This window comes from Orbicella franksi, chromosome 5, assembly GCF_964199315.1.
Source record: "Orbicella franksi chromosome 5, jaOrbFran1.1, whole genome shotgun sequence".
NCBI lineage: Eukaryota > Metazoa > Cnidaria > Anthozoa > Scleractinia > Merulinidae > Orbicella > Orbicella franksi.
In genome coordinates this window covers 25274292-25299707 of record NC_138149.1, presented here as the reverse complement: position 1 = coordinate 25299707, position 25416 = coordinate 25274292, and the positions used below count along the sequence as shown (strand labels likewise).

Below are 25416 nucleotides of genomic sequence, written 5' to 3'. Positions count from 1 at the left end.
ATAACCAGGGTATTTGGAAGGCGTAATCCCAAAGCAATAAAAAAAAACGCTGAAGAAGAAAAAAGGGACTTATAACTTGTTTTAAAGGGGAGGGGTAGTAAATTGTTTTATACTGTCATTTGCATATAGTCTTTAGGGTGTCAGTTACCAATGCAAATTGACTTTGCATAGAAAACAGTGGCAATACAAAAAGGAGAAAAAGGGACGAGGGTGTTTAATTTGTTTCACTTAGACTGAGGGGAGTTCTGAAATGGAAGCTGAAGACTTATAAAGTGAACAACAGCTTAAATTGTATAAGGTACGAAAGTAAGTGTCTGAAGGAAAACCTTCCGTACACGGCAGGTGATAACAACGTGCAAATGATTGACAGAAGCTTCCTGTCTTGGCTTCCCACCCAGTCAACAAACCATTTGGATCTTTACGTGGAAAAAATATTCACTAAAAATTGAACCAAACATCAACCTTACCAGAAAAGTAAGCAAGGTAAATGTCCATCATAAAAGGCGTAATCCTAAAGCGATAAACAAAAGCTGAAGAAGAAAAAAGGGGACTTGTTTTAGAGACTGAGTCCTACTACTGACGCATAAACAATGAACCATCAAGGCTACTTCACAAACAGCTGGCAAAAATTGTATAATAAGCTCAGCAGAGTGAAAAACACAAGGACATTTTCTTGAAAATACAAGTTAGTCTCCCATGAAAGGGACTGTTAGTATATGAACTTTTGCATATGTCTTTTGTCTTCAGAATTAGCCGTGTTCAGACTTTTGCGTCGGACATCATGATTTGGTGCTGCACCTAAGCAGCTCATAAAATACTGCTGAGTAAAACAAAGACAAAAGAGAAAGGGTGCTTAATATGTTTTACTAAAACTGTGAGAGAGTGATGAAAAAACAATCTTACATAGAAATGGCTGAAGAATGGGAATCGGCCGTACTTTACCATGGGGGTTAATCTCCTATATAGGCTATACAGGTATGTGCGGCCCCAAAGGGTATGGGTTTTCAGCTGTTTTGGTCATAAATAGGGTATCAATTTTAGCAGATTTTGGCCATTTTGGTCATAAATAGGGTATGGTTATTGCTCTCCAGCCTTGATGTGGGTAAGAAGCCACTTCTTCATCAATGTCGAAAACAAAATCAACAAAGCCCTTCACAAATTATGTTTACGGTATTTTAACCGTCTGAACAAAGGAACTAATTATAACGCATGTCTAAAACAGGGTTTTGATTTAAGGGTCAGGTCACAAATAGGGTTTCGAATTTTTGGTCAGGTCATAAATAGGGTAGGGAATATGGCAGAATTTTGTCATAAATAGGGTAAGGGTTTTGTGAAGAGGGCCGCACATCCCCACCCATATTTTCTGGGAGTACTCCCCCCGGAGCCGTACTTTACCAGTCAATACTGTATTGACGTTTTCACGCACTTTAATTTATTGCTTCCAAACTAAGAAAATTGCTGAAAAGTATTCATACACTTTATTGCTTCCTAATCATTAAGAACATCAATAGTTTACGAAATAACGACAAATGATGGCAAAGCAATCGTCAAAAGAATGGTTATAAACCGGTCTGTGAAGTTTATCAAGCGTACATGGAATCAAACAAAAAGTAGTATTGAAATAAAAATTATTTACACGCTTTAAAAACGGCTGAAAACGTCCTATGAATTTAAGAAAAGTACAAATCGAATTTACATAATAACTTCCGCAAAATGTTGGCAAACTCAGTGTCCAAATAAAAGTTTAAAACCGTTCTGCAAAGGTTCTGTAGGCCATAGTGTATATTGAATCCAATCAAGAGTATAAATAAACGTTTTTTACGACTTTTAGGTCGACTGATACTCTCTACTGTTCATAAGTATCAACAGCTGCTGCGCTGTTCAAAATAATTTATCTGAAGAGAGCCTTAAGCCCATTACGGTAATTTCTGCTGAAAATTAAACAGATACAAGGATTTATGGCACAATTTGCAGTAGCTATTAACCTAGCCACATATTCAAAGTATGGATCGCCACAATTCGGCCATATGATGGTGTCCGTAAAGAGGAGAATACACCAGAAGATAGTGATGGGCAGCAAGCATACTGCAAACCCTAGCACAATAGCAATGGCCATCTTTAGCACATTCCGCTCCCTTTGCTGGCGTTGTTGACCAGCGTTGGTTGATTGCTCGCCTGGAATCTTCTTTGACTTGAGCTTTAGATAGATGGTAATGTAAAGTATGGCTATCAACACCAACGGGACAAAACCGAATAAAACAATATAGGATATCATGTAATGCTCGTAGGATGAGGACTCTCCAAAAACTTCACTCCAATGCAGCTGACAAACCAGCTTTTCTGGATATTCAACAACTTTGTTGACGAAGAGCTGTGGAGAGAAAATAGCCATCGCGACGATCCAAGTAGCGAGAATCAAGAACGGGCACAGCTTTGAACTGATAAGTGGCAAACGGAGAGGAAATACCACAGCTCCAAATCGATCCACTGCTATCAGAACCAGGCTCTGAATAGAAACAGTAGAGGAAACTTTTGGTAAGAAGGAAACCAGCTTACATAAGACCTGGCCAAGAGGACCACCGATCAGCCAGGAGTCTTTATAGAGCGTTTGAATCCTCCAAGGAATCAAGAAAATCGGAAACAGCAGATCGGACATGGCCATGTTTACTATGAAAAAGTTGATGGGTTTTCCCATAGTTTTCGTCTTGTAGACAATTATTCCGATGACTGTGTTCCCAGGCAACGAAAAAATGAGGATCAGGCAGTAAGCAGAGGTGATTCCAATTTTTTCTGCTGTAGGATTGCTTGGACAGCTCCATGGCTGTGTTCCATTCATAGTTGTATTCACGTTGTCCGACATTGCCGTTTAGTTTCTTTTTCCGCTCCGGCTCAAGCTAATCTGCTCACTTAGTAACGTCACTCTATTTATAGGTTTTAGGTTCCTGTTTGGCGAGTAGCTCAACAAATTGGAGTGACCTATCAGCTTGCGCCACAATTTGCTTTTCATTTCACATCTTAACGTTAATGAAACTGGAAACAGACAGTGTCCCAGAATGTCACTGCTGTTTTCAGCTCTGTTCGAAGAATGATTGAATGTCGTTAAATTTTCGTTTTTCTTTCATCAAATTGTCCATCAAGACGAGTCAGTGAGTACACAGGATGTTCAATGTTAAAGCCCTAGCTCAATTAAATCAATTATCCTGATGCCCTATCAGAGAATTTGCATCTTATCGGAGTTTAAATTTAGAAATTTAAATGTCTATAACATATATTTCGTTCCTTTGTCATCAAAGTTCTTTAAATCATCTTTTAAATGCACTCATCTTGCAGTTGTTTTATGACGGCATCGGGTGACGCCAAATTAGAATTCAGAATCATTAAATGGAGAACGAAAGTCTCTTTGATAAGACGGACCAACAGCCTTGTTTTTCTTGCCATAACATTTTTTTTTTACAATCTGGGCCGGGTTGTTCAAAGTCGAATTAAATTAATCCAGGATTAGCGAGAATTTTGATTTCAGTTTTGTAACTTTTCGGTGTGATTTTCTGTATATATTGTTTGTCCTTCAGTTTTGAGCTTGATTAATCTTGAAATATTCGAAACATAACAAGTTAAAAACATTTTTATGAAACATGAATAAACACTTTGGCTAATTTTTAGTCCTGGGTTAGCGATAACCGGCTTTCGAACAACCCGGCCCTGTTAGACAAACCATGAAACACAATGCAAATGGAGTCCAATACATACATTTTATCTGCAGACTAATAGAATGTGGATGTTCTTAACAAAATCACCTGCCACTAACTTGGTCAGTTGGACTATATTCTGCTTGTCTCTTAAAAATAGAGCATCGATATCATAAGCCTGCTTAAAACAATTTCCAGGAGTAATCAAAGACTATATATTGGTAAATTGCTTTACGAACCAATCAGTCCTACCTGATTACTTGTTTGCAGGACCGAGAAACAACTACATTTTGTAAGGAGGCTCTTAAGACTCTGGCCGTAATTTCAACTGAAAATCAAACAAATGCAAGGGTTAATGGCACAATTTGCACGAGCAACGATCAGTGCAATAACATAATAATGTATGGTGCTACAAGACACTTTATCTAGTAAGGAAAAAATAGTGTACGGCACCCAACATACTGCGAAACTTAATACAATAGCAATGACCATTTTAAACACATTTCTTTCCCTTTTCTCTTGTTGCTGTGCAGCGTTGATCGAACGTTCGCCTGGAGTCGGCTGTGACTTACGCTTCAAAACAATCGTGCAGTAAAGTACAGTTGTTAAAACCAAAGGAGTATAAGGGAGTACAACAAATATTGCCAAAATGCAATTTGCAAAGGACGAGAACTCTCCAAAGGCTACACTCCATTCCCGTGCACACACTAGCTTCCCAGCGGAGTATCCAACAAGTCTGAAGGGGAAAAGATATGGGGACTGGGTAGCCATCGCGATGATCCAAGAGGCGGGAATGAAGAAGAGGCAAAGTTTAATGAGCGCTGATGAGCGGAGAACGGAGGGAAAATACCATAGCAGTGGAGGAGACATCAGAAAAGAAGATACGAAGCTTACACAAGGCTTGACCAAGAGGTCCGCCTATCAGCTAGGAGTCGACATACAACGTTGTTACAACCTTCGGGAACAAGAAAAATCGGTAACAGCAGATCGGACATGGCCATGTTTACTATATCAAGAAGATGGTGCTTGTCCTCATTGTCTTTGTCTCGTAGACGATTATTCCGATTAAAGTATTCCCAGCCAACAAAACAATGAAGATCAAACAGAAACGAAGGTTTTTCCAATTTTCTCTGCTGCAGGATTTTTGAAGCTATCAACACTAATTTATTACGCCGATCGTTCTTCAAATAATCTATATGTGAGATCTCTGGAGATCTTCCTTTAAGTTAACACATTCCTTTTGCAACAGCCGTACGACGCCAACCAAACAAAGAAAAAGTAAAGGACTGGTGCAACTTTGCCAACATTCTCAACGAATAATGACAGACTATATATCAAACGCTAGGTATTTTACTGGGGATCTAGAATCGCGTTTTTCGAAAACACCTTCCATCTCGATCGAACGTTAAGAGGAAGAAATTAGACCAACAGTTTAATTCCCTGAAAAACAATTTTCAACTAAATAATATTTCCTACGCAATGCGTAAATGCATTCCCTGAAAAAGAATTTTCATCTGAATGATGTTTCCTACGCAATACGTAAATGCATAGTTAGGGGCGCAAGCTGCAAATCATCTTGGCAAATAAAACAAAATCTATAAAATTGTTAACCACAACGATAACAAATTTTCCAATCCGATTGCCTGTGAGAAGGCTGGAAATCAGCAGTCAATTAGGACACTTTCAAATAATCTCTATGTGAGATCTCTGGCGATCTTCCCTTAAGTTGACACATCTCTTTTACAACAGCCGCGTTTGATATGTAGACAAAGAACAATTCTGAAAAATTCTGATCCTAGCAGTATACAGAAAGAAATTAGACCAACAGTTTAATTCCCTGAAGAACAGTTTTCATCTGAATGATATTTCCTACGCAAGGCGTAAATGCATTGTTAGGGGCGTAAGCTGCAAATCATCTTGGCAAATAAAACAAAATATATAAAATTGTTAACCACAACGATAACAAATTTTCCAATCCGATTGCTTGTAAGAAGGCAGGAAATCAGCAGTCAATTAGGACACTTTCAAATAATCTCTACGTGAGATCTCCAGAGATCTTCCTTTAAGTTAACATATACCTTTTGCAACAGACGTACGACGCCAACCAAAAAAAGAAAAAGTAAAGGACTGGTGCAACTTCGCCGACTGACATTCTCAACGAATAATGACAGACTATATATCAAATGCTAGGTATTTTACTGGGGATCTAGAACCACGTTTTTCGAAAACCTTTCATCTCGATCGCACGTAAACAGTAAGAAATTAGACCAACAGTTTAATTCCCTTAAAAACAATTTTCATCTGAATGATATTTCCTACGCAATACGTAAATGCATAGTTGGGGCGCAGGCTGCAAATCATCTTGGCAAATAAAACCAAATATATAAAATTGCTAACCATAACTATAACAAATTGTCCAATCCGATTGGTTGTAAGAAGGCTGGAAACCAGCAGTCAGTTAGGACACTTTACGCACATTCTGCACAGCGCGAGAAGTACGCTAGGTTCAACGGAGAGAATCCTCTTGTTAGCTTTCACTCTTGGGGAAACCGATTGTGCGCAACACGTTGAGTTGGTGGTTGGCGCCAAAGCAAGTACTCCATACGAATTGTGTATGTTGTTTTGATTATACTGTCTGTAGCTTCTGTAAATATTTTGAAGTTTAAATAAAGTCTTCGCTATATTTTGTTTGCTGGTGAAATATGTTTACTTTCATGGCAAGATTTGCATTTCTCCATTTCCTTCACGAACCTGTCCAAGTTCACGATCTTGGATCCAAAGTTATTTTCATTTTCTTTTTCAGCTTCCTGCGAGTTATTTAGGAACGTTTGCTGCTTACTGTTTTTAATTACGAATGCAACAGATCCAAATGTTCAGAAGTTTCCACTTCAACGTTCCGCGGAACAAAATGTGATCTATTGATCGCAATCGTCGCGCTTTTCGTGATACGGGGCTGCCGACTTTCGCTCTTGAATATCCTTTTTCGCCCCTTTTCGGCCAGCTTTGTGCCACTTGAGCTCTTTTCTGACTCTTTCTGGGTTGTATTTTTTCCAATTTTTTCTTCTATAGACAACACTTTTATCGAAAACAGAAGAGGGACCCGGCATTTTTAAGTTGCCCGAGGCGGCCATGTTTGTTCACAACTCGCACACGCATGCTATCGCGCGCGATATTGCGTGATTTTCTCGCGGGTTATTTGCTCGCGTGTACATTGGGAACCATTCTTGGCGCGGTCAAAAAACCCTTTCGGGCCTCCTTAATGTTTTTTTTCTCATACGATGTTATATTTTCCTAAATTGACAGGACTTGCTAGGACCTGGTGCCACCCAGTAATTATGTTTATAATCAACCTATGGTTAAAAGCGGCAAGATTTTTCAATACAAGATCCCAAAAGAAATACCGCGTACAAACAGCAATAATAACAATAAATAAAACTTTTTCTAAAGGTTGTAAGGAAATTCGAGGCTCAAGCTGCGCGAATATCCGAATGCAAATTAAGATGTTTGAAAAACCCATCCGGTCGCGTTTTCAGGTTAATTTACTGCATGATTGGCAGTTCAGGCTAAATAATTTCGCCTTCATCTTAATATGAATAAAGCACTATCAACGGATGACAATCCAGCTAATAAATGGAGTCCGACAGAAGTATAATTTCATGTCATCAAACTCCAACACAACGATGAATGGAACACAGCCACCAAGCTGCTTCAGTAATCCTACAGCAGGAAAAATTGGAATAACGTTCTCTTACTGCCTGATCCTTATCATTTCGCTGAGCGGGAACACATTAGTCGAAATAATGTTCTACGAGACTGACCTATTGATTGGTAAACGGTGCTCTCGGTCACACCTCGTATAAGCTGCATATCTTCTTTTCCGATGTTTCCACGATTGTGTCTATTCAGAGCCTGGTACTGATAGCATTGGATCGATTTGGAGCTGTGCTATTTCCCCTCCGTTCTCCGATCATTAGCCCTAAACCGTGCCTCTTCTTCATTCAAACCCGCAATTCGACGCAAAAGTCGCCATCATCTTTGCAAGACAATGAACTCTGATTGGTTGTCAGTTAAGGCCCAAAATGAGAAACCGAATGCAAGAGTTAAGGCGGCGTACCTGTAGTGACCATAAGCCGTTCTACCGCGCTGCAATTGCAATAGGCCATTCCATGAAAACGCTTCGTTTTTATCAATCACCCTCTATCTCGTGAAAGGAGTCGGTGGGTCGGTTAGAAATATAAATGTAAGATGATACTATCTTCCCCGTGGCTGCCACTTTGCATCGGAACTGCTGTCACTCCACAAGGTGTTCGAAGACGATGTTATGGAGGCTCTGTTAGATGTCAGAGTCACTTGAAGATGGGTATGTAGTGTGTTTAGCTAAGACAAAAAGAAAAAAGAAAAAGAAAAAGAAAACGAAAAGAAAAGAACAGAAAAGAAAATGGGGACAGGCAATCAGCAAAAAGCACCTTTTTTACACTTTTTAAAAAACTTGACTTGGGCCTCTGCCGGGCGAAACATGAAAAATATGAAAAACAACAATTAACAACAACAAAAAAGTTTACTATTTTAAATGCAAGGTTACACGGGACACAAGCTAGAAGCAGAACGAAAATTCTTAGACAATTAAGATTTTTATTATCTAAAGACCAGGTCAAACGTGAAACTAAAATGTCAAATCTCTCAGCTGCTTAATGCGCATTTGACGTATCAGTAACACCCGTCTTCACCACGATATAAATAAAGCAGTGCTTAACAGCCAACAAACTAGTACACTTTACGACGCCGGAAGACTCGAACTCAGCAATAAACGGGACTCACCCAACGAGCTGCTTCAGTAATCCTGCAGCAGTGGAAATTGGAAAAACCTTCGCCTACTGGCTGATCTTTATTGTTTCGTTGACTGGGAGTACTTTAATCGGAATAATTGTGTACAAGGCAAAAACCATGAGAAAAACTACCAACTTTCTGTTAGTACACATGGCCGTGTCCGATCTGCTGTTACCGATTTTCTTGTTCCCCCAAGTTATAACAGAGTTATATATCAACTCCTGGCTGGTAGGCGGTCTTTTTGGTCAGGCCTTTTGTAAGCTGTATGTCTTTGTTTCCGATGTCTCCGTCGCTGTATGTATTCAGAGCCTGCTGGTTCTGTTAGCAGCGGATCGATTTGAAGCTGTGGTATTTCCCCTCCTTTCTCCACTCGTCAGCCCTAAGCTTTGCCTCTTCTTCATTCCCGCCACTTGAATCATCGCGATGGCTGTCCAGTCCCCTTATCTCTTCGCTTCAGACTCGTTGAACATTCACGGAAGTTGGTTTGCACTCGGGAATGGGATGAAGTCTTTGGAGAGTTCTCGTCCTATGCAAATTACGAGTTTGAGTAATATTTATAATTTCCTTTATGCAACTTTACTCTATAGTTGTTGTTAACCGTTTTGCAATCATAATCTATTTTACCGTTTTCTGTGGTAATTTGGTAGCAATAAAATTCACCCAATTCAAATTCAACCTATTCATAGCCATTCTAGTTAGCTCCCGAGTTTTATAACTTTATCCACAATCCATGTCACGGATTAAAATCGTTTGATGATGGAGTAGAAAGCTTAACAGGAAGTTTCTGTCAGTCAGAAAGTAATGCAAGATTTAATCACATGCAGTTTCCAAGTGCTCTGCACGCATGCCCGCAGACACGGAGTGCTTTCCATGCAATTAAAAATTCATCTTCGGAAATTTCAGGTGGCGAGTGGAACATCATTATTCACACAACTTGATAAAAAGAGGACAACCTCGCGAGCCCTGTTCCATTAGATTCTCCTCTAGATTCTCCACACCGTGTAAAGCGCAACATGAACGTTCGCTGAAAATTATCCTGACATCGCTATCTTTAATACAGGCATTGCGGTTCAGTCAAGGTCGAGCAAAATGGTGCGAGAGATAAGATATGCAGATGTACAAACAAATAGAAAAGCCAAAACACGACAAAATTCTTACTATAAGCAATGAGAAAAAGACCAACAAAGCGTCTCTTTTTTTTTTTTTTTTTTCCGCAAATATTCGGTCACCGAATAGCTGTGATTTTAGGTCGAAACAATTTCAGTATGATCGTCCAAAACGATATTGTAATAACTGTCTTCTTGGAAGACCGCATGGCTAATTTGGATATAACATATCAAACACAAGAGACAGTGTTTCATGTAATATATTAAACGCGAAAGACAGTGTTTCATCCAGATATCCAAACACCGAGAAGAGAGTTGAAAATATGACGCGCGGCGGAGGAGTTTTGTCGAAATTTGAGGTGTTTGGATAGCCAATGAAACACTGTCTCGAGTGTTTGATATATCTTCTCAATCGAAACAAAACCTAAGGAGTAAACGGAGAAGAAAAATCTTCAAACTCTATTCTAATTAACACCGGGTATCCTTCACGGTTGTGATTTTCTTTGTTTTTGATGTGTAAACCTGATAATTATTAACGAGTTTGAGAAGGTCAAATGATCATCTTTAAGGTCATAGTGAATATAGACCATTACAAATGCCTCCAAATATGCTTCAACTGAACTGCATCAAAAATATTAGGGGAAAATTCTCTTTTTCATTTTTTTTTTTTTTTTTTTTTGCAAAAAAGTTTTCCTGTGAAATGCCAATACGTTTTATGGCATCTTTGAGGCACCATTCTTAAATTCTCGATAGGTCACTTTCGACATATTAAAATTTAGCTTGATAATGAGGCCTAGAGGACTCAAACAAAAGAAGTGAGTTAACATGTCATTCAATTTCCTTTGTTTGTGTCCTCTAGGACTCACTGCCAAGCTAAATTTTAATATATCGAAAACAGTTAATGGCCATGGCAATCTATAATTGCACGAAAATCACTCATTACTTTGAAACGGGCTAGAAACGTACATTCTTAGACGATTTGTCCTTCATTTTTGAAAGTAACAAATATCATTATTCTTCTAGCAATATATGAGGGTGATTTTGTAGAGGAGAGGTGTACATTTGATGTCTAATAGTGAAATGTGGGAATTTTTCTGTTGACGAATATGGGAAAAAGTCACTTCTTTTCAAGTTTACCAAACCAAGCTTAAGAGGGAATCCAACACACTTAAAAACTTGGGTTTGGCATGAATAAATAACTTGTTTTAGACACTCTTACAAAACCAAGCTCGACTCACTAATAAAATGTAGCTAGTTAAGCCCTGATTTTTTCAGGCTTCTTCTTTCCAATTGCTTAAATTGGAAAATTAACTGCGATGATCATTCTTCACTTTCATCTACAACCGCAGTTCATATATGAATTATTTCATGTAAACTTCATATCATTTCACTCCTCACGGGAAGATATGAACTCAATTAATTGACCTCGCTCCCAATGTGTGGTTTCATAGCTCAGTTGGTAGAGCATCGCGCCGGTATCGCGGAGGTCGCGGGTTCGAATCCCGTTGAAGCCCTGATTTTTTCAGGCTTCTTCTTTCCAATTGCTTAAATTGGAAAATTAACTGCGATGATCATTCTTCACTTTCAAATTTTGGAGTGTTAAAAACTTGAAGGCCATGAATTGAATGCCTTCCGTGTCATTCGGCAGTGAACAACAAACGTTTTTAAATCGGTTTTCAAGAACTGCTAAAATAAGCGACTGTCGGAAGACAAGCAAAAAGTCTTCCTGACCTCGAATGACAGCGAAAGTGTGACGATTAGAGCCGTTAATTTTATACGACTTAAGGCCTTGTATGTCAAAGCAAACCATGGTAACACTAGCCACAAATACATATTCTGGACTGTTTTGATTTGTGTGATTAGCTACAAATAGATGTGAGCTGGGTTAGCTTAAATTTTCCACCTTTAGTTGACATAACAGTGAAAGACTAGCACAAGAAATAGGATTTTTTTTTTTCAATTTAATCGCTGCGTGACAAAATATGGGTGAGTCTTGTTTACAAAATAGTCTTATTACCATACGCGCTTCAGTCACTGATGAAGCGACAATTTTCAAGTCTGAATTTTCTCGTGTTTGCTTCCTATGAAACCGTAAGTATTAAAAGTAAATTTATTTGCTACAGCTTACCTCAGGGTGTATTTTTGCGCATAGTTTCTTTTTTCTGGCATAGCTTGTACACCTCCACATTTCTTAATGGCTCTTTGCCTAAAAGTAAAACTGTGAAAAGCAATACTGGAATGAGTAAACAGCTTCCTCGCTAAGCTGTACAGAACCATTGAACAAAACAAACACACTATGAACTTTTTTAAAAGCCAAGAGATAAAGGCAGAGTCGCCTAAGAAGATTTTATTGACATGGTGATTGAGAGAAATAAAATTGTACGTGCCAGTTCTTTATAGTCGGGGGCCCGGTGCTTAGAAATGTGTAAAATGGGTATCAGAGTAAGGCCTTCTGGCTACCTTTAAAATGCTGGCATGCTGCGAATTCTAGAAAAAAAAAAACTGTCAAATAAATTCTTTAGCTTTCTTGTTAATTCTTTTTGTATTTTTCCCTTGTAGCCTGTGCACTTCCATTTGTAGTTTCAGTTTTTCCCATAAAGGCGGTGAGAAACGAACGGTACACATAGCAGCACAGGAACAACTTATGTCCCTTGGCAGACATCATAGAGATCGGCGATGAAGGCTTGAAAATTTTCCAAAAGGGTCGTCACCACAGCTGGTGAACTCAAACAACATGTACTGAAATGTGAAATAAAGTTTAGAAGAGTGAGTCAGGGAGGACGATGATTTTAAATAAGTAAAGCTGCGCAAACGCCACAATAACCAGTTTCATAATCTTGTTGTGTGGATGCCGTCCACAAATTGCGCATGCAGAAATGTTTCAAAATTCTTTATTCGACAGCGTCATCGTCGTGGTTAGCTTAAATTTTTCAGACTTCAAGAAAGTAATTTTTATCCCACTGTCATACAATTATAATCTTCAGTTCGTCAGTTCCCTACATGCAATTACGCACACGTAGTCAAAAATTAATCAGGATTAAAGTTTTGTCTAGTTTGACGATTTTTACATTGTTAACCTGGATTCGCTAAGAACTTCCACAACTATGATGACGAAGAATTGACGAATAAAACGCAATTTAGACTCGATATTTTGTTCAAAGTCTCTGTAAATGTCTGAAATATTTCGAGTTTGCAACTTCCTTGTTAAAATTGCAGGTTTACTGGAGTAATTCTTCTTTCAACTGGTGGCATTTGCTTCTCGGCCGCGTAGCTTATTCTCTCTCCAATTCAAAATGAAACTTAATTCTCACCTTGTTTTCTCTGTTACACCCTCAATAAACTCGTTCGTGTGCTCTGTAGGCTCCGCAAATAATCAGTGCGCGTGTAGCCAAGGTCTTAAAAGCGCAAAATTTGTCCGCCATTACCAAGATTTCGTTACAAGCGGATCAAATCTGACCACGAGGTACCGAGGAATAAAATGCAAATGAAACCTCGCACCTCGTTTTGCACGAGCAATATGCAGGGCGACGCTGCTTGATCTTTTGTTGAGTTGAGTTAATTGGCCACGCTCGATATATCAATATTCTAATCATGGGCCCTCGTTCCCTTGGTCGCTTTCCATTCAATCAAAAATTCCGACAATTTGGAACCGGGGACAAATGCTACGGAAATTTCTTGGGAAAGTTTCCGAAAAGTCCGGAAATTATTGCATTTCCGATAAGCGAAGCATTCAACTGAAACTTCCGGGAATTTCGGTAGGAAAGTCAAGTGGAGAGGAAATTTCCGATAAGAAATTTCCGAAATATTCGGTATACCTCGCAAGGTTGCCACTTTTCCTGAAATTTCGAAAAATACTCTTCCATTTGTCTCTGGGAATTTGCTTAAACTCAAGCCTTGTTTTTCCATGGACTGGAAAACGCCCAAAGAAAACATCACCAGATAAAGATGATTTTCCTCAGAGCCTCGGAGCATGTAAGAATATTGACATATCGAGCTTGGCCTAATTGGTGATTGCTATCAGAATGACAATTTATTTTCCCTTTAAAAAAAAAACTCTGTGGAGAGAAATCAGAAGCACCTAATTTTTTGAAAATTTAAAGTGACCCTGAACCCTCTTCAGAGATTTTTTTTTTAAATTTTGTAAACAGTTTTTGAGTTAAAAGCGCTTAAAGTTACACTTAAATGTGTTTTTTAACAGGCAACCTGATATATAAAACTGATGACCGCAACATGTTTACCTATGATTGGACATTTGTGTGATACCATTATTGTAACATCACTTGTTAAACAGTGGCAGTATTCATCCTTCAAAGTATAGCTTCTGGAAATGTGCTGGAAACTGTTGCCAGACTCCTTCATGCTTCAATTTGCTCGAAAGTGCCGAGTCGGCTATTATTTCCTAAAACTATTTAATTATTCCCATAAGTTACTTTGTGAAATCGTTTGAACAGGCAAACGCTAACACTTGTTCGCTAGACAATATCAAAGGTGAATTCGGCATTTGCACCTATAAATCAACAATAAATATCACACTGAAAATCCTATGATGTACGGAAGTACGTGTCCCAGAAACTTCTTCAGTTGGTAGAAGTTTCATGGTCGTGATCACAACATGCAAGTGACTGACAAACGCAGTTCTCGTTCGGGTTTTTAATTCATTCATAATACCATTTAGATCTCGACAAGGAATGAAAAATATTCTTTAACTGTGAGAAAAAAAAAAAAAAGACGCCAACTATCTTGAGGGCTAGCTTCTTGGGCTTGTGCACATGACGGTTTATTGTAAAATAAATAAAGTCTGCTGCGCTTATGAAGCTTAAAAATGCTCTCGAATCAAACATAGTTTAACATTCTACCCCGGGTATAGGTAATGATGACATGATAATAAGTTACGGAGAGTCCCTCCGGCCTGGGACAAGCCTGAGACCAGGCGAAAATAGAGGCGGAGAGTACAACTAGATCAAGCCTGATTTACTCGTTGGGTGGAAGGGTACGTCCCTGTCGCTTCCGCGGCCTCGAGTAAAATGATGAGATGGAACATTTGTAAAGGGGGAGGGGTAGTCAATTCTTTTATACTGTCATTTGCATGTAGTCTTTAGGGTGTCAATTACCGATGCAAATGAGTTTGCATAGAACACAGTGGCGATACAAAAAGGAGACAAAGGGATGAAGGAGTTTAATTTGTTTCACTTGGACTGAGGGGAGTTCTGAAATCGAAGCTGAGGACTTATAAAGTGAGTAACAGCTTAATTGTATAAAGTACGAAAGTAAGTGTCTGAAGAAAAACCTTCCGGACGCTGCAGGTGATAACAACGTGTAAATGATCGACAGAAGCTCCCTGTCTTGGCTTCTCACTCAGTCAACAAACCATTTCGATCATAACGCGTACGTGGAAAAAATATTCACTAAAAACTGAACCAAACAGCAACCTCAACAGAAAAAATAACCAGGGTATTTGGAAGGCGCAATCCTAAAGCAATAAAAAAAAAAAGGTGAAGAAGAAAAATGGGTACTTATAACCTGTTTTAAAGAGTGAGTCTTACTAGTGACACATAGACAATGAACCATCAACAATACTTCAGTAACAGCTGGCAAAAATTGTATAATGAGCTCAGCAGAGGGAAAAACACCAGGACATTTTCTTCAAAATACAAGTTAGTCTCCCAAGAAAGGCACTGCTGGTATATAAACCTTTGCATATGCCTGTTGTCTTCAGAATCAGGTTCAGGGAGTTCTGTGTGGGACATCACGATTTGGTGCTGCACCTAGGCAGCTCATAAAATACTGTTGAGTAAAACAAAGACGAAAGAAAAAGGGTGCTTAATTTGTTGTACTAAAACTGTGAGAGAGTTATGAGAAAACATACATAGAAATGGCTGAGGAATGAGAATCGGTCGGACTTTATTATTCAATATTGTATTGACATTTTCACGCACTTTAATTTTTTGCTTCCAAATTAAGAAAATTGCCAAATAGTATTCATAAACCTTATTGCTTGCTAATCAATAAGAAAATTAATAATTTACGAAATAACTACAAATGATGGCAAAGGAATCGTCCAAAGAATGGTTAGAAACCGGTGTTTGAAGTATATTAAGCGTACATTGAATCAAACAAAAAGTAGTATTGAAATAAGAATTATTTACACGCTTTAAAGTGCAAATGACTCGAAAATTGATCGACATTTTTTTTCTTTAACCCAAATCTTTATGTTATAAAAAACATTTTAGCGAAAAAATTAACTTATTTACGTTTCGAGGACATAGTTTAAAATGCGACGAAAGATGAGTATTTTTAGGCAAAATGTGGGACAAGAGCCTGGAAACGAGTGCAGATTTGTGACGTCATCAGTTGTGATGACTGGATCAAGAGTTTTCCTCTACGCCGTCTGGGGACGATGTAGAATCGTTCGCAAGTTCCGAAGAGGATGATGCGTTCATCACGGGCGAGATATGTGCGTACCAAGTTGTTGTTGTTGTTGTTGTATCTCTAAAAGCTTGAGTGACGCTTACTACTTTTCGCCAAATAAAATACCATCGAATGTGACAGAAAACACTTAAAGCGATCAAGAGTTTTCCTCTACGTCGTCTGAGGACGATGTAGAATCGTTCGCAAGTTCCGAAGAAGATGATGCGTTCATCACGGGCGAGATATGTGCGTACCAGGATAAACCTTTGACCAGCTCTGATGAGAATGATGGCGATGGTCTTGAGGATGAAGAAGCTGATGAGGATGGCTCAACGTCTGCCACTCTAGTGCGACGATTTTAGAAAATAGCTGGTTTTCACATGACGTCACCAAAATTCGAACCACCAAACTATTGATCTTCCTGAAATTTTACTTAAATGATGTATAAGAGCAGCTGAAAACTAATATTCATACAAATTTTCGCTCCGAATGGGTTCTTGGTTTTGTGATACACTGCGCTTGAATTTCTAAGCTTTTGCGTGACGCGGCATTTACATGATGGCCTAGAGAGCTGTCATGATGGTTAAAAAAGTGACCTATTTCGGGGAACTTGGCTATCGGAACAATTCATGTCTTAGAAAAAGGATTATTTTAATGTTTTAGAGTTCCTCGAGGGATAAATTCACGCTTTTGCAGCGAAACTCAGTGACAGATGTTTCTGTTGGTTTCCGGCCGCCATGTTGGTGCCCATACGGATGGGTACCAGCATGGCGTCTCCATACAAATCTCTATAAATTTGGGTAAAAAATTTCTCCGCATATCTCGCATAAGAAAAATTGCTGTGACCAGAATTTTGGAGAGAGCCTTTGCATATTTACCTTCTTTCATTTCCCAGATTCTAGACTTTATTTATCGACCGGTTTTGATTTTGATTTTGATCTATTTTGAATTGCGTGACACTGAAAACCAGCAATAGAACGTGTGAGTACATGGTGAGTGTGTCTTACCTAGGTCTGTTTAACCATGCTTTAATATCAACTAAAATGAAAAGAGGTGATGGCGTAATCATAACCATCCTTGGTTATCAACATTAGTCCTTACGGGAAGAAAATTTAGCTGACTATTAGTATTACAGATGTTCGAGTCTCATCAATCATTTCATTGTATCTAACAGGTGTTCCTGCAGGCATTGTAGCGATGCTATTCTTGTATCGGCTCGTGAGTTTAGGGCTGAGGAAGTCGCTTACGCCAGGGCTAAACTTTCATTTGATGGCAATATCGAACGGGAAAACGGGAAATGTTTGGCGACCAAACACCATCAAACATTGTTTGGCGACCAAACATTTTACCGTTTGGCCACCATATTTGGTGGTGTCTGGTGGTGTTTGATCGTGTTTGGTCGTGTTTGATAAAATTTGAAGGCCATCAAACATTCGATCAAACAACTTAGACATTTCTTTTGTTCGCTTGTTTGATGGGTGATGTTTTGTTCATTTGGACAGCCGTATCAAACATGTTTGGCGCGCGCATGCGTACCACACTTTCTCAGCGGCTTGTATCCATTGTGTGATCTGTGTTTGATCAAACATGTTTTAAACGTGTGGCCACTCACTTCAACATCAGCATGTTTGGTCAACAAACAATGTTTGATGATGTTTGGTCGCCAAACATTTCCCGTTTGGACAGGCCTTAACACAGCATGCCGATTAACTTTCCCTGACAAACAACACAGTGCTTAAACAAGTGGCACCATTAATTCGGGACAGAAACGAAAGAACCTATCGCCGTAAAAGTGGCACTTCAGAAAATGAGTGAATACATAAACGTATTGCTCCTGTGAAATGTGTTCACAATGCATCGTACAGTAGTTGTCAGTGGAAAAAAAAAAAACTCAATCGGCTTGGTGCAGAGAAGTACTACCTTGGTGTCACATTGTAATATATTTCATACAAGTTCCAGTAATTTTATTTTTGCCACCGAGGACAGGGCTAATCGAGGTACTTGCTTTCTCCTGCCTACAAGGACAAATTCAGTTGATTTTCTGAGAATAACGATATAATAATCAAGATGGTCTTGTAGTATTGTTAAGTTTCTTTCAGACCTTTACCACAGGTTTCTCAGAGCTACAGCCTATAGGTGGCTTGTTCGGTGGATATTCAGCTACTTGGGCTGAGACAACAGGAGACCATTGCCAGCATGTATTTATCGCAATATAAGATCCAGATTTGGCAATAATCACACAACTGGATATCTATCAACTTAGGAAAGTAACTGAGGTGAAACTTACTCAGAAGAGTAGTTTTCTTTATTTCCAATAAAGAGTTACAATCAAATTTGCTCTGACTTGTTCTCTTCCTGTATGAATAAAAATACATTTGGGGTCATGTGGCTTTGTCCTCTCTACAGTTCAGTAACCCAAAGATGGAACATGATTAAAATTGGCAACTGGAAATCTGAGCCCCCTGACATTCAAATGTTATCTTTCAAACTGGTATAATAAGCATGATGCTGAGGGGCTCCAGATTGACTGTAATGCTAACTATTCGTGCCCTCTATGTTAGGCATCTAGTTGCAACGGACAGTGATTGCATCGATGGCCTGGCTTTTTACATTTGCTGCAGGTGTAAGACTTTTTGTTTGGTGGGGGTTCTTCCTCAGCCAGTTGATTTTGTCCAGCCTGCATTGCATCCTGCTCAGCAACTAAAAAAGGAATGAAAAAAAAAAAGTAACTTTAGAGGTGGTAAAAAGGTTGGATTTGGTTTCCATCTATGTTTGATAATTTTTAATTTTGTAACAAACACCTTCATTTCTCTGGTTTTGTCACTAAATATTTTGGCTCAAGTTCATTTGGCAATCAGTCCACTATTACATCCCTAACAAATATCTTGTTACAAAGCTGGACTTGACTAATGGAATGCCAAGCAGATATAATAATAATAATAATAATAATAATAATAATAATAATAATAATAATAATAATATTGGGGAAAAAAGAATGTTTCCAACAATGAGAATTTGAATTAATTTACACTAAATTCTTCTAAGTTTTATATTTTCTATTAGTCTGTGTCCTTTATTAGTATGGGTTTCTTACAAGCTACATGGTTTGACACTTACAATAAAGATTTATTATTATTATTATTATTATTATTATTATTATTATTATTATTATTATGTATGCCAGGCAAAGGGAGTTTCTGTGTGAATGGGCTCAGTTTTATTTACCCGGGGGAAATAGCTCTGATCTGGTCCTCTTCTTGTTTTTCTGCTTGTGCTGTATGGCCTCATCTTTACCCAGCCTCTCTCCCTCTCTGTTCAAGGGCTCTGGGACCTTCTCTTCATATTTTTTTTTATAGCATTGCCTAGATCTTTCAATGGCAAACTGAATAGCAGCTTTCGGATGTCATCGACATAACCTAAGGAGATAATGAATGCAGGTACTTTGCTGTCATAAGTTACTTAGTAAAACAGGATATCAGCTGGGAAATTTAATGGCTGAGGTACGTTTAAAACATGATCAAGTGCGAATTAAAGGATGTTTTGACCGCCTGTCATCATATTTATCTTTCTCTACCCTTGGAAGTTGGGTAGTCTGAAAATAGACTTACCATATGTAGGATGAACAGCCACCTTGCACACCACTTCTTCACCAATTTTATATTTTGGATATGACACTTTGTGGTAAGGTTTTCCACCCTGGCCTGTCTCTGTTTTCCCTGTGAACGTTTTCGTTGAAGTCTAGGCTTGCCAAAATGTGCCTAAAATGTGTGATGTAAATTATAAAGACACAATACAGTAGCAGTGAAGTGGTACAATCCTGCCAAATCACATCTGTCATATGTGAACTAGTCTTAACCTCTCTTGAGTTGTGTTAAAACTATTATTTTCCCTTGTTGACTGTAATTATCTGCAGAAAGTACCAAGCCAAGAGAAATGGATCATTTTTGGATGCCAATGATCAAGGGTGGCATGAAACCCCCCCAGGCAGCTGGTTTGAATATCCGGTGACAGCTTCTTAATGTCAGCTAAGATTCTCGTGCTCGAAAGGATAGAGGAGATTTTGTCATATGCTTTTGTGCCTAATATGAATTTAAATAAAAAAAGAAAGAAACACATAGTGATAAACCTGTTTACGGGTATAGTAGCACCAAATTAGCACAAAGTATTTATCTATTTTGATCCAGCGTCGTGGGGTAATCTCTCCATGGGAACAAGCAGAAAAGAGTGAAACGGGATGTTCTGTGTGTTTGTTACCTATGTGACCCAAAAGAGACTTCCATTTGGCTGAAATTAACTCCTCGAACCCCTGAAGAGTTGACCACACGCACCAGTGCAGATGATTTCTCACTCCTCTCATCCAGTCTTTAATCAGCTCAAGTCCCTTTTCCTGACTGGCTTTCAATAATTTCTTATTTATTGATCTAGCAGCATGCCAAATATAAAAAAATATAGGTTGTTTGGGGCTGACATTGCCTAATCCACTTTGCAATGCCCCTGTGACGATCAGAGACAAAAGTGGCCACAGACAATCCCACACTCTTTAAGAAAAGAAAGCAGCGTTTTACTCCTCCCAACTCCATGGCACTTTGCTGAAGATCATTTTAAATGCTACAAAGCAACGGCAGCTGATACAGGGAGCTATGAATTCAGTTCGGCACGGTAAGGGCACGCCGTTTGAAGCCAAGTCGCGCTTATAAGCTAAGACTTTGTCAAATCAAACTTACCTTTCTTCGCTCTCTATCTGTCACGGCTGGAACATCCCCTTGCGTTATCGCTACATCAATGGTTGGAAATGCTCCTTTTTCAATTCTTAGAACACTAGGCTGATCTGCTGGGTCGATCCTTCGTGAAAAGCTCTCTGGTGTGAAATGGACTGAACACAGCACTGATGTCTTCGATGGTTTGAACCCGCGCCGGTGTTTTTGCACAAATTTCGTCCATTTCCTTCTCACACTTTCGTTTGAAGTAAAAAGGTGCATCGGTATGCCGGGAGTTTAACTAGAATTAGTGCAGCTAACTAAACCAGGGCCGCCAGCTACACAATACTTTCCGAAGACTCTTCGATTTCGCTTATCCGCCATTCTTCCCGCCACAATCTACACAACTGATGACGTCACAGAGCATTCTGTGGCCGCGCGGAAATTGTCGCATATTTCTGACTTAAGTGCTTAACTTTAAGCGCTGGAAAATACCACTTTTGGGCGCCTCTAGAAGGTTCTAATAACGAAATCTGATCAAGCAATACCTCAATTTAAATACCAAAAAATTAAAACAGGTGTTCAAAATTTCGGGCCATATACACTTTAAGACGATTGAATACGTCCTATGAATTTAAGAAAATCACAAATCGAATTTGCACAATAACTTCAAAATGTGGGCAAACTCAGTGTCCAAAGAAAGGTTTAAAACTGTCCTGCAAAGGTTCTTTAAGCCATAGTGTCCATTGAATTTAAATAAGAAGCAGTTTTAAATTAACGTTTCTTACGAGTTTTAAGTCGACTGAACCTCTCTACTCTACATAAGTATCATCAGCTGCTGCGCTGTTCAAGATAATTTATCTGAAGAGAGCCTTAAGCCCATTACGATAATTTCTGCTGAAAATTAAACAGATACAAGGATTTATCGCACAATTTGCGATAGCCATTAACCTAACGACATATACAAAGTATAGGTCGTCACAATTCGGCCATATGATGGTGTCCGTAAAGAGGAGAATACACCAGAGGATAGTGAAGGGCAGCCAGCATACTGTAAACCCTAGCACAATAGCAATGGCCATCTTTAGCAAATTTCGCTCCCTTTGCTGGCGTTGTTGTCCAGCGTTGGCTGATTGCTCTCCTGGAATCCTCTGTGACTTGAGCTTTAGTAAGATGGTAACGTAAAGTATGGTTATCAACACCAACGGGATAAAAGTGAATACAACTATACAGGACACGAAATAATTCTCATGGGATGAGGATTCTCCAAAAAGTTCATTCCAGTTCTGCTGACAAACCAGCTTCTCTGGATGTTCAACAACTTTGCAGACGAAGAGAACTGGGGAATAAACAGCTATCGCGACGATCCAAGTGGCGAGAATAATAAACAGGCACAGATTTGAACTGATGAGTGGAGAACGGAGAGGAAATACCACAGCACCAAATCGATCCACTGCTATCAGAACCAGGCTCTGAAAGGACACAGTAGAGGAAACTTCTGTTAAGAAGGCAACCAGCTTACATAAGACCTGGCCAAAAGGACCACCGATCAACCAGGAGTCTTTATAGAGCGTTTGTATCTCCAAAGGAATCAAGAAAATCCGAAACAGCAGATCGGACATGGCCATGTTTACAATGAAAAAGTTGATGGGTTTTCTCATGGTTTTCGTCTTGTAGACAATAATTCCAATGACGGTGTTCCCAGCCAACGAAAAAATGAAGATCAGGCAGTAAGCAAATGTTATTCCAATTTTTTTCTGCTCTAGGATTGCTGGGGCAGCTCCATGACTGTGTTCCATTCATCGTTCTATTCACGTTTTCCGACATCGCCGTTCAGTTTCTTTTTCCGCTCTTACGCTGGCAAATGATTTTTTTTTCTGGTTTCTTCACTTAGTAACGTATCTATATTTATGTCCTAGTGAAGGCGGGATAACTGTTCGACTTGATGTCGGCATCCGCTCGAAAAGATTGATCAATTAGGAAATTTCCACGAAATGTTTAATGATTGGCAGATCTTTGTTCCAGCTGGTCGCAGTCTATTTGACAATATAATTCGGGTTGCTTATTTCGTGTAACTCAACAAAATGAGGTGATCAATCAGGCTTGTGCCACAAATTGCTTTTTGTTTTCATTTCATATCTTAACATCGATGAAACTGGAAGCAGACAGGGTCCTAAAATGTCAGTGCTGCTCAAATGAAGTAGTGAGAGCTGGGTGGGTTGTTTTTCAGCTCTGTTCGAAGTGTGATAAACATGACAGTCGTTCAATTTTCTTCTACCCTGTTATTTAATGAGGTTTAATAAATTGATCGTGGCATCAAATTGTCCATCATGACGAGTCAGTGAGAATACAGAATGTTCAACGTTAAAACCCGAGTTTAATAATAAACAATGCCCTATGAGAAAATGCTTCTTGTCGGAGTTTAAATCACGAAACTTTAATGTCTAATATGACAGCATAAACCGTCTAATGAAAGGCTGCCGCGCAAATGTGATTTGAATTTACTCCCGCTGCAGAGTCATGAAGTTTTCTCGAGTATCCAAGTCAGTATTTTAATAAAGAGACTCCTCCTCGCGCATTGCATATGACGTCAACAACGGCTAATAACTTCAGGATCGGATCTAAACTCGGTTTATGCCACACGAGAGTCTTCGTTAAAAAGTCTGTGTATGAAAAGAGAAGGATTTGGATTGAAACGAGAGAGGAGAGAGGAGATGGGGTCTAGTTTGTTTTTTCAAAATGAAGGACAGACTGAAAAAGTATAAACACTGATGTTAAACAAAGAACTATTCCATTACTTTCCTATTGATCCTTTTTCCGAAAACCCCACTTGGTCCTAGCTGTGGTATTACTGGATCAGCCGAACTTCAGTTTTCCTTTAATGATTGCCCATAGCTTTTCATAGGCCACTAAAAATGACTTGAGCTTTATACGAGGGGCGCGGCCAAATTTCGCCCGGCTATATTTCCTTGTTCGCTTTTGCCTTATTTCACTTAACTGATCGACGAGTAGCGACATTAATATATTTGCAATGCCTTTAATATACTTTGTGGGACTGCTATATATTTATGATTGTATCTGAGTCGTCTCGAGCAAGGGTGTATATGTAACACTTCAGGTTCGCTAAGTAGCGTAAAAGGTTCTTTGTCTTTCTTCTGGGCTTTTTTCTTCGGAATAGTTTTTCACTTTCACTCATTAATATCATTGTTAGAGTTTTATGTTGTATGGAAAGTGGGCGTCTGAAGGGAAAACATTTGAGCATCCCACGTGATAACAAAGTGTAAATGATTGGAGAAGCTTCCTGTTCATGGTTCCCACAAAGTCAATAACCACTGAGTTAATTAAGCGTTAGTTTATAGATATTCTCCTTTGCTGAGAAAACTAAACCAAAAAAATCCTCACCGCCTTTGGCTGTAACTTCTGATATAACATAATATAACATGACCATGATCAATTCATCAAGTTCTTAATAAAGTTGATGTCACCTAAATTGTTGGCGGAAAACATTTTTTATTTTACTGTTCTAGTTCATCTTTTAACGCCTGCTTTTTGGAGCCGATTCAAAGATAACAAAGTGATAAATTTACTTCCATTATGATTTTCTTTCATTTTAACTCTAACATAACTCGTTCATTTGAATAGAACAGCACCAACCATTTCATTTGCAACTACGTGCTCCATTTAATTGAACTATTTCCTTATTTGTTTTGTTAAGGCCGACGGTGTAAATCCTTGTCATTTTATGTTGTATTGAAAGCGGAATTGTCCTCTTAACCTCGCTGTTTTAATAAAAAAAAAAACAATTGTTAAGAACGACAATGTTTTGTCTGTCAAAATAGTCTGTGCGTCTATTTAGATTCAGCAGGTGTATTTGTCAGCGTTTAATTAACCGAGGGAGAAAGAAGGGATATTTGCGTTTTGAGGCCTCCAAGCTGTCATCAAAAGAAGGACTGTCAAATAATACTGTCAGACAAGACACCCGTATCCGCTTTTAAAACCACAAATCAATAATAATCATGTATAATAAGTAATAGTTATTGTACTCACTGGGAGTAGAGTATAATTCAGGGAGTAATCGCGCGTGTAACTTCAAAATTGGACGAGCGCGAAGGGCGAGGCCGATTTGAAATTAAGAGCTACAATTACTCCCTAAATTGTACGACACGAAGTCCAATTACTAATAAATCGTATCTATAACAAATTTTAGAACATAAATAAGTCTTTGGAGAACTTCCATAAATTTTAAAAACTGAAGGAAGCCATTTAAGCGTGTAATTGACGTGCAAATCACTGTGGGTATCCAATTACAGCTATCCAATAACAAAAAGCTGTAGTTTGATACCTGTAATTGGACACCACGTGATCGCGCGCCGGCTACGTGACAAATAGGCGCGCGGAGAACCAATCACGATCGAATATATTGTTATAGATAGGATTATTGCCAATTATTATATAGCTATTATTTAGCGCACTGGGATGTGGTTAGCGCTCTTTTTGACCACACAGTTAGATTCAGATTCAGTTCTGCTATTATTCTATCTCTACTGAGCGGGTCTGTCTCGCTAGGCTGATTAGCTACCGTTAAAAGGATAGCCAGCTCAGCTGGGGCCTTAGGTTTGTTAAATCAAAGTAGCAGGAATACAGAAAATGTTATATGAATGATCACGTTTTCAAGAGTGACGGATAAAACAT

The 25416-nt window shown here is 38.8% G+C and overlaps 1 protein-coding gene, 1 long non-coding RNA gene and 1 pseudogene across 3 annotated transcripts; all 3 read right to left on the bottom strand.

Moving 5' to 3' along the window:
- Positions 1-764: 764 nt before the first annotated feature.
- LOC145487043 (RYamide receptor-like) lies at positions 765-3051 on the bottom strand. Its single transcript, XM_081465750.1, has one exon. It carries the CDS (start codon positions 2858-2860, stop codon positions 1892-1894), a length of 969 nt encoding a protein of 322 aa, XP_081321876.1. The 5' UTR covers positions 2861-3051; the 3' UTR covers positions 765-1891.
- Positions 3052-3982: 931 nt separating this feature from the next.
- On the bottom strand, positions 3983-13027 carry LOC145487309 (uncharacterized). The gene is made up of 3 exons (XR_014049392.1): positions 12931-13027; positions 11748-11837; positions 3983-4014 (listed from the first exon to the last, which is right to left on the bottom strand). It is a non-coding gene; the product is annotated as an uncharacterized LOC145487309 (long non-coding RNA).
- Positions 13028-17939: 4912 nt separating this feature from the next.
- On the bottom strand, positions 17940-22909 carry LOC145487296 (RYamide receptor-like; annotated as a pseudogene). Its single transcript, XR_014049390.1, has 2 exons — positions 19253-22909; positions 17940-18727 (listed from the first exon to the last, which is right to left on the bottom strand). The product of XR_014049390.1 is annotated as an RYamide receptor-like (transcript).
- Positions 22910-25416: the final 2507 nt, after the last annotated feature.

Excerpts from the sequence above, each read along its gene's own strand:
- LOC145487043 (XM_081465750.1), bottom strand. The coding sequence starts at position 2,860 with ATGTCGGACAACGTGAATACAACTATGAATGGAACACAGCCATGGAGC.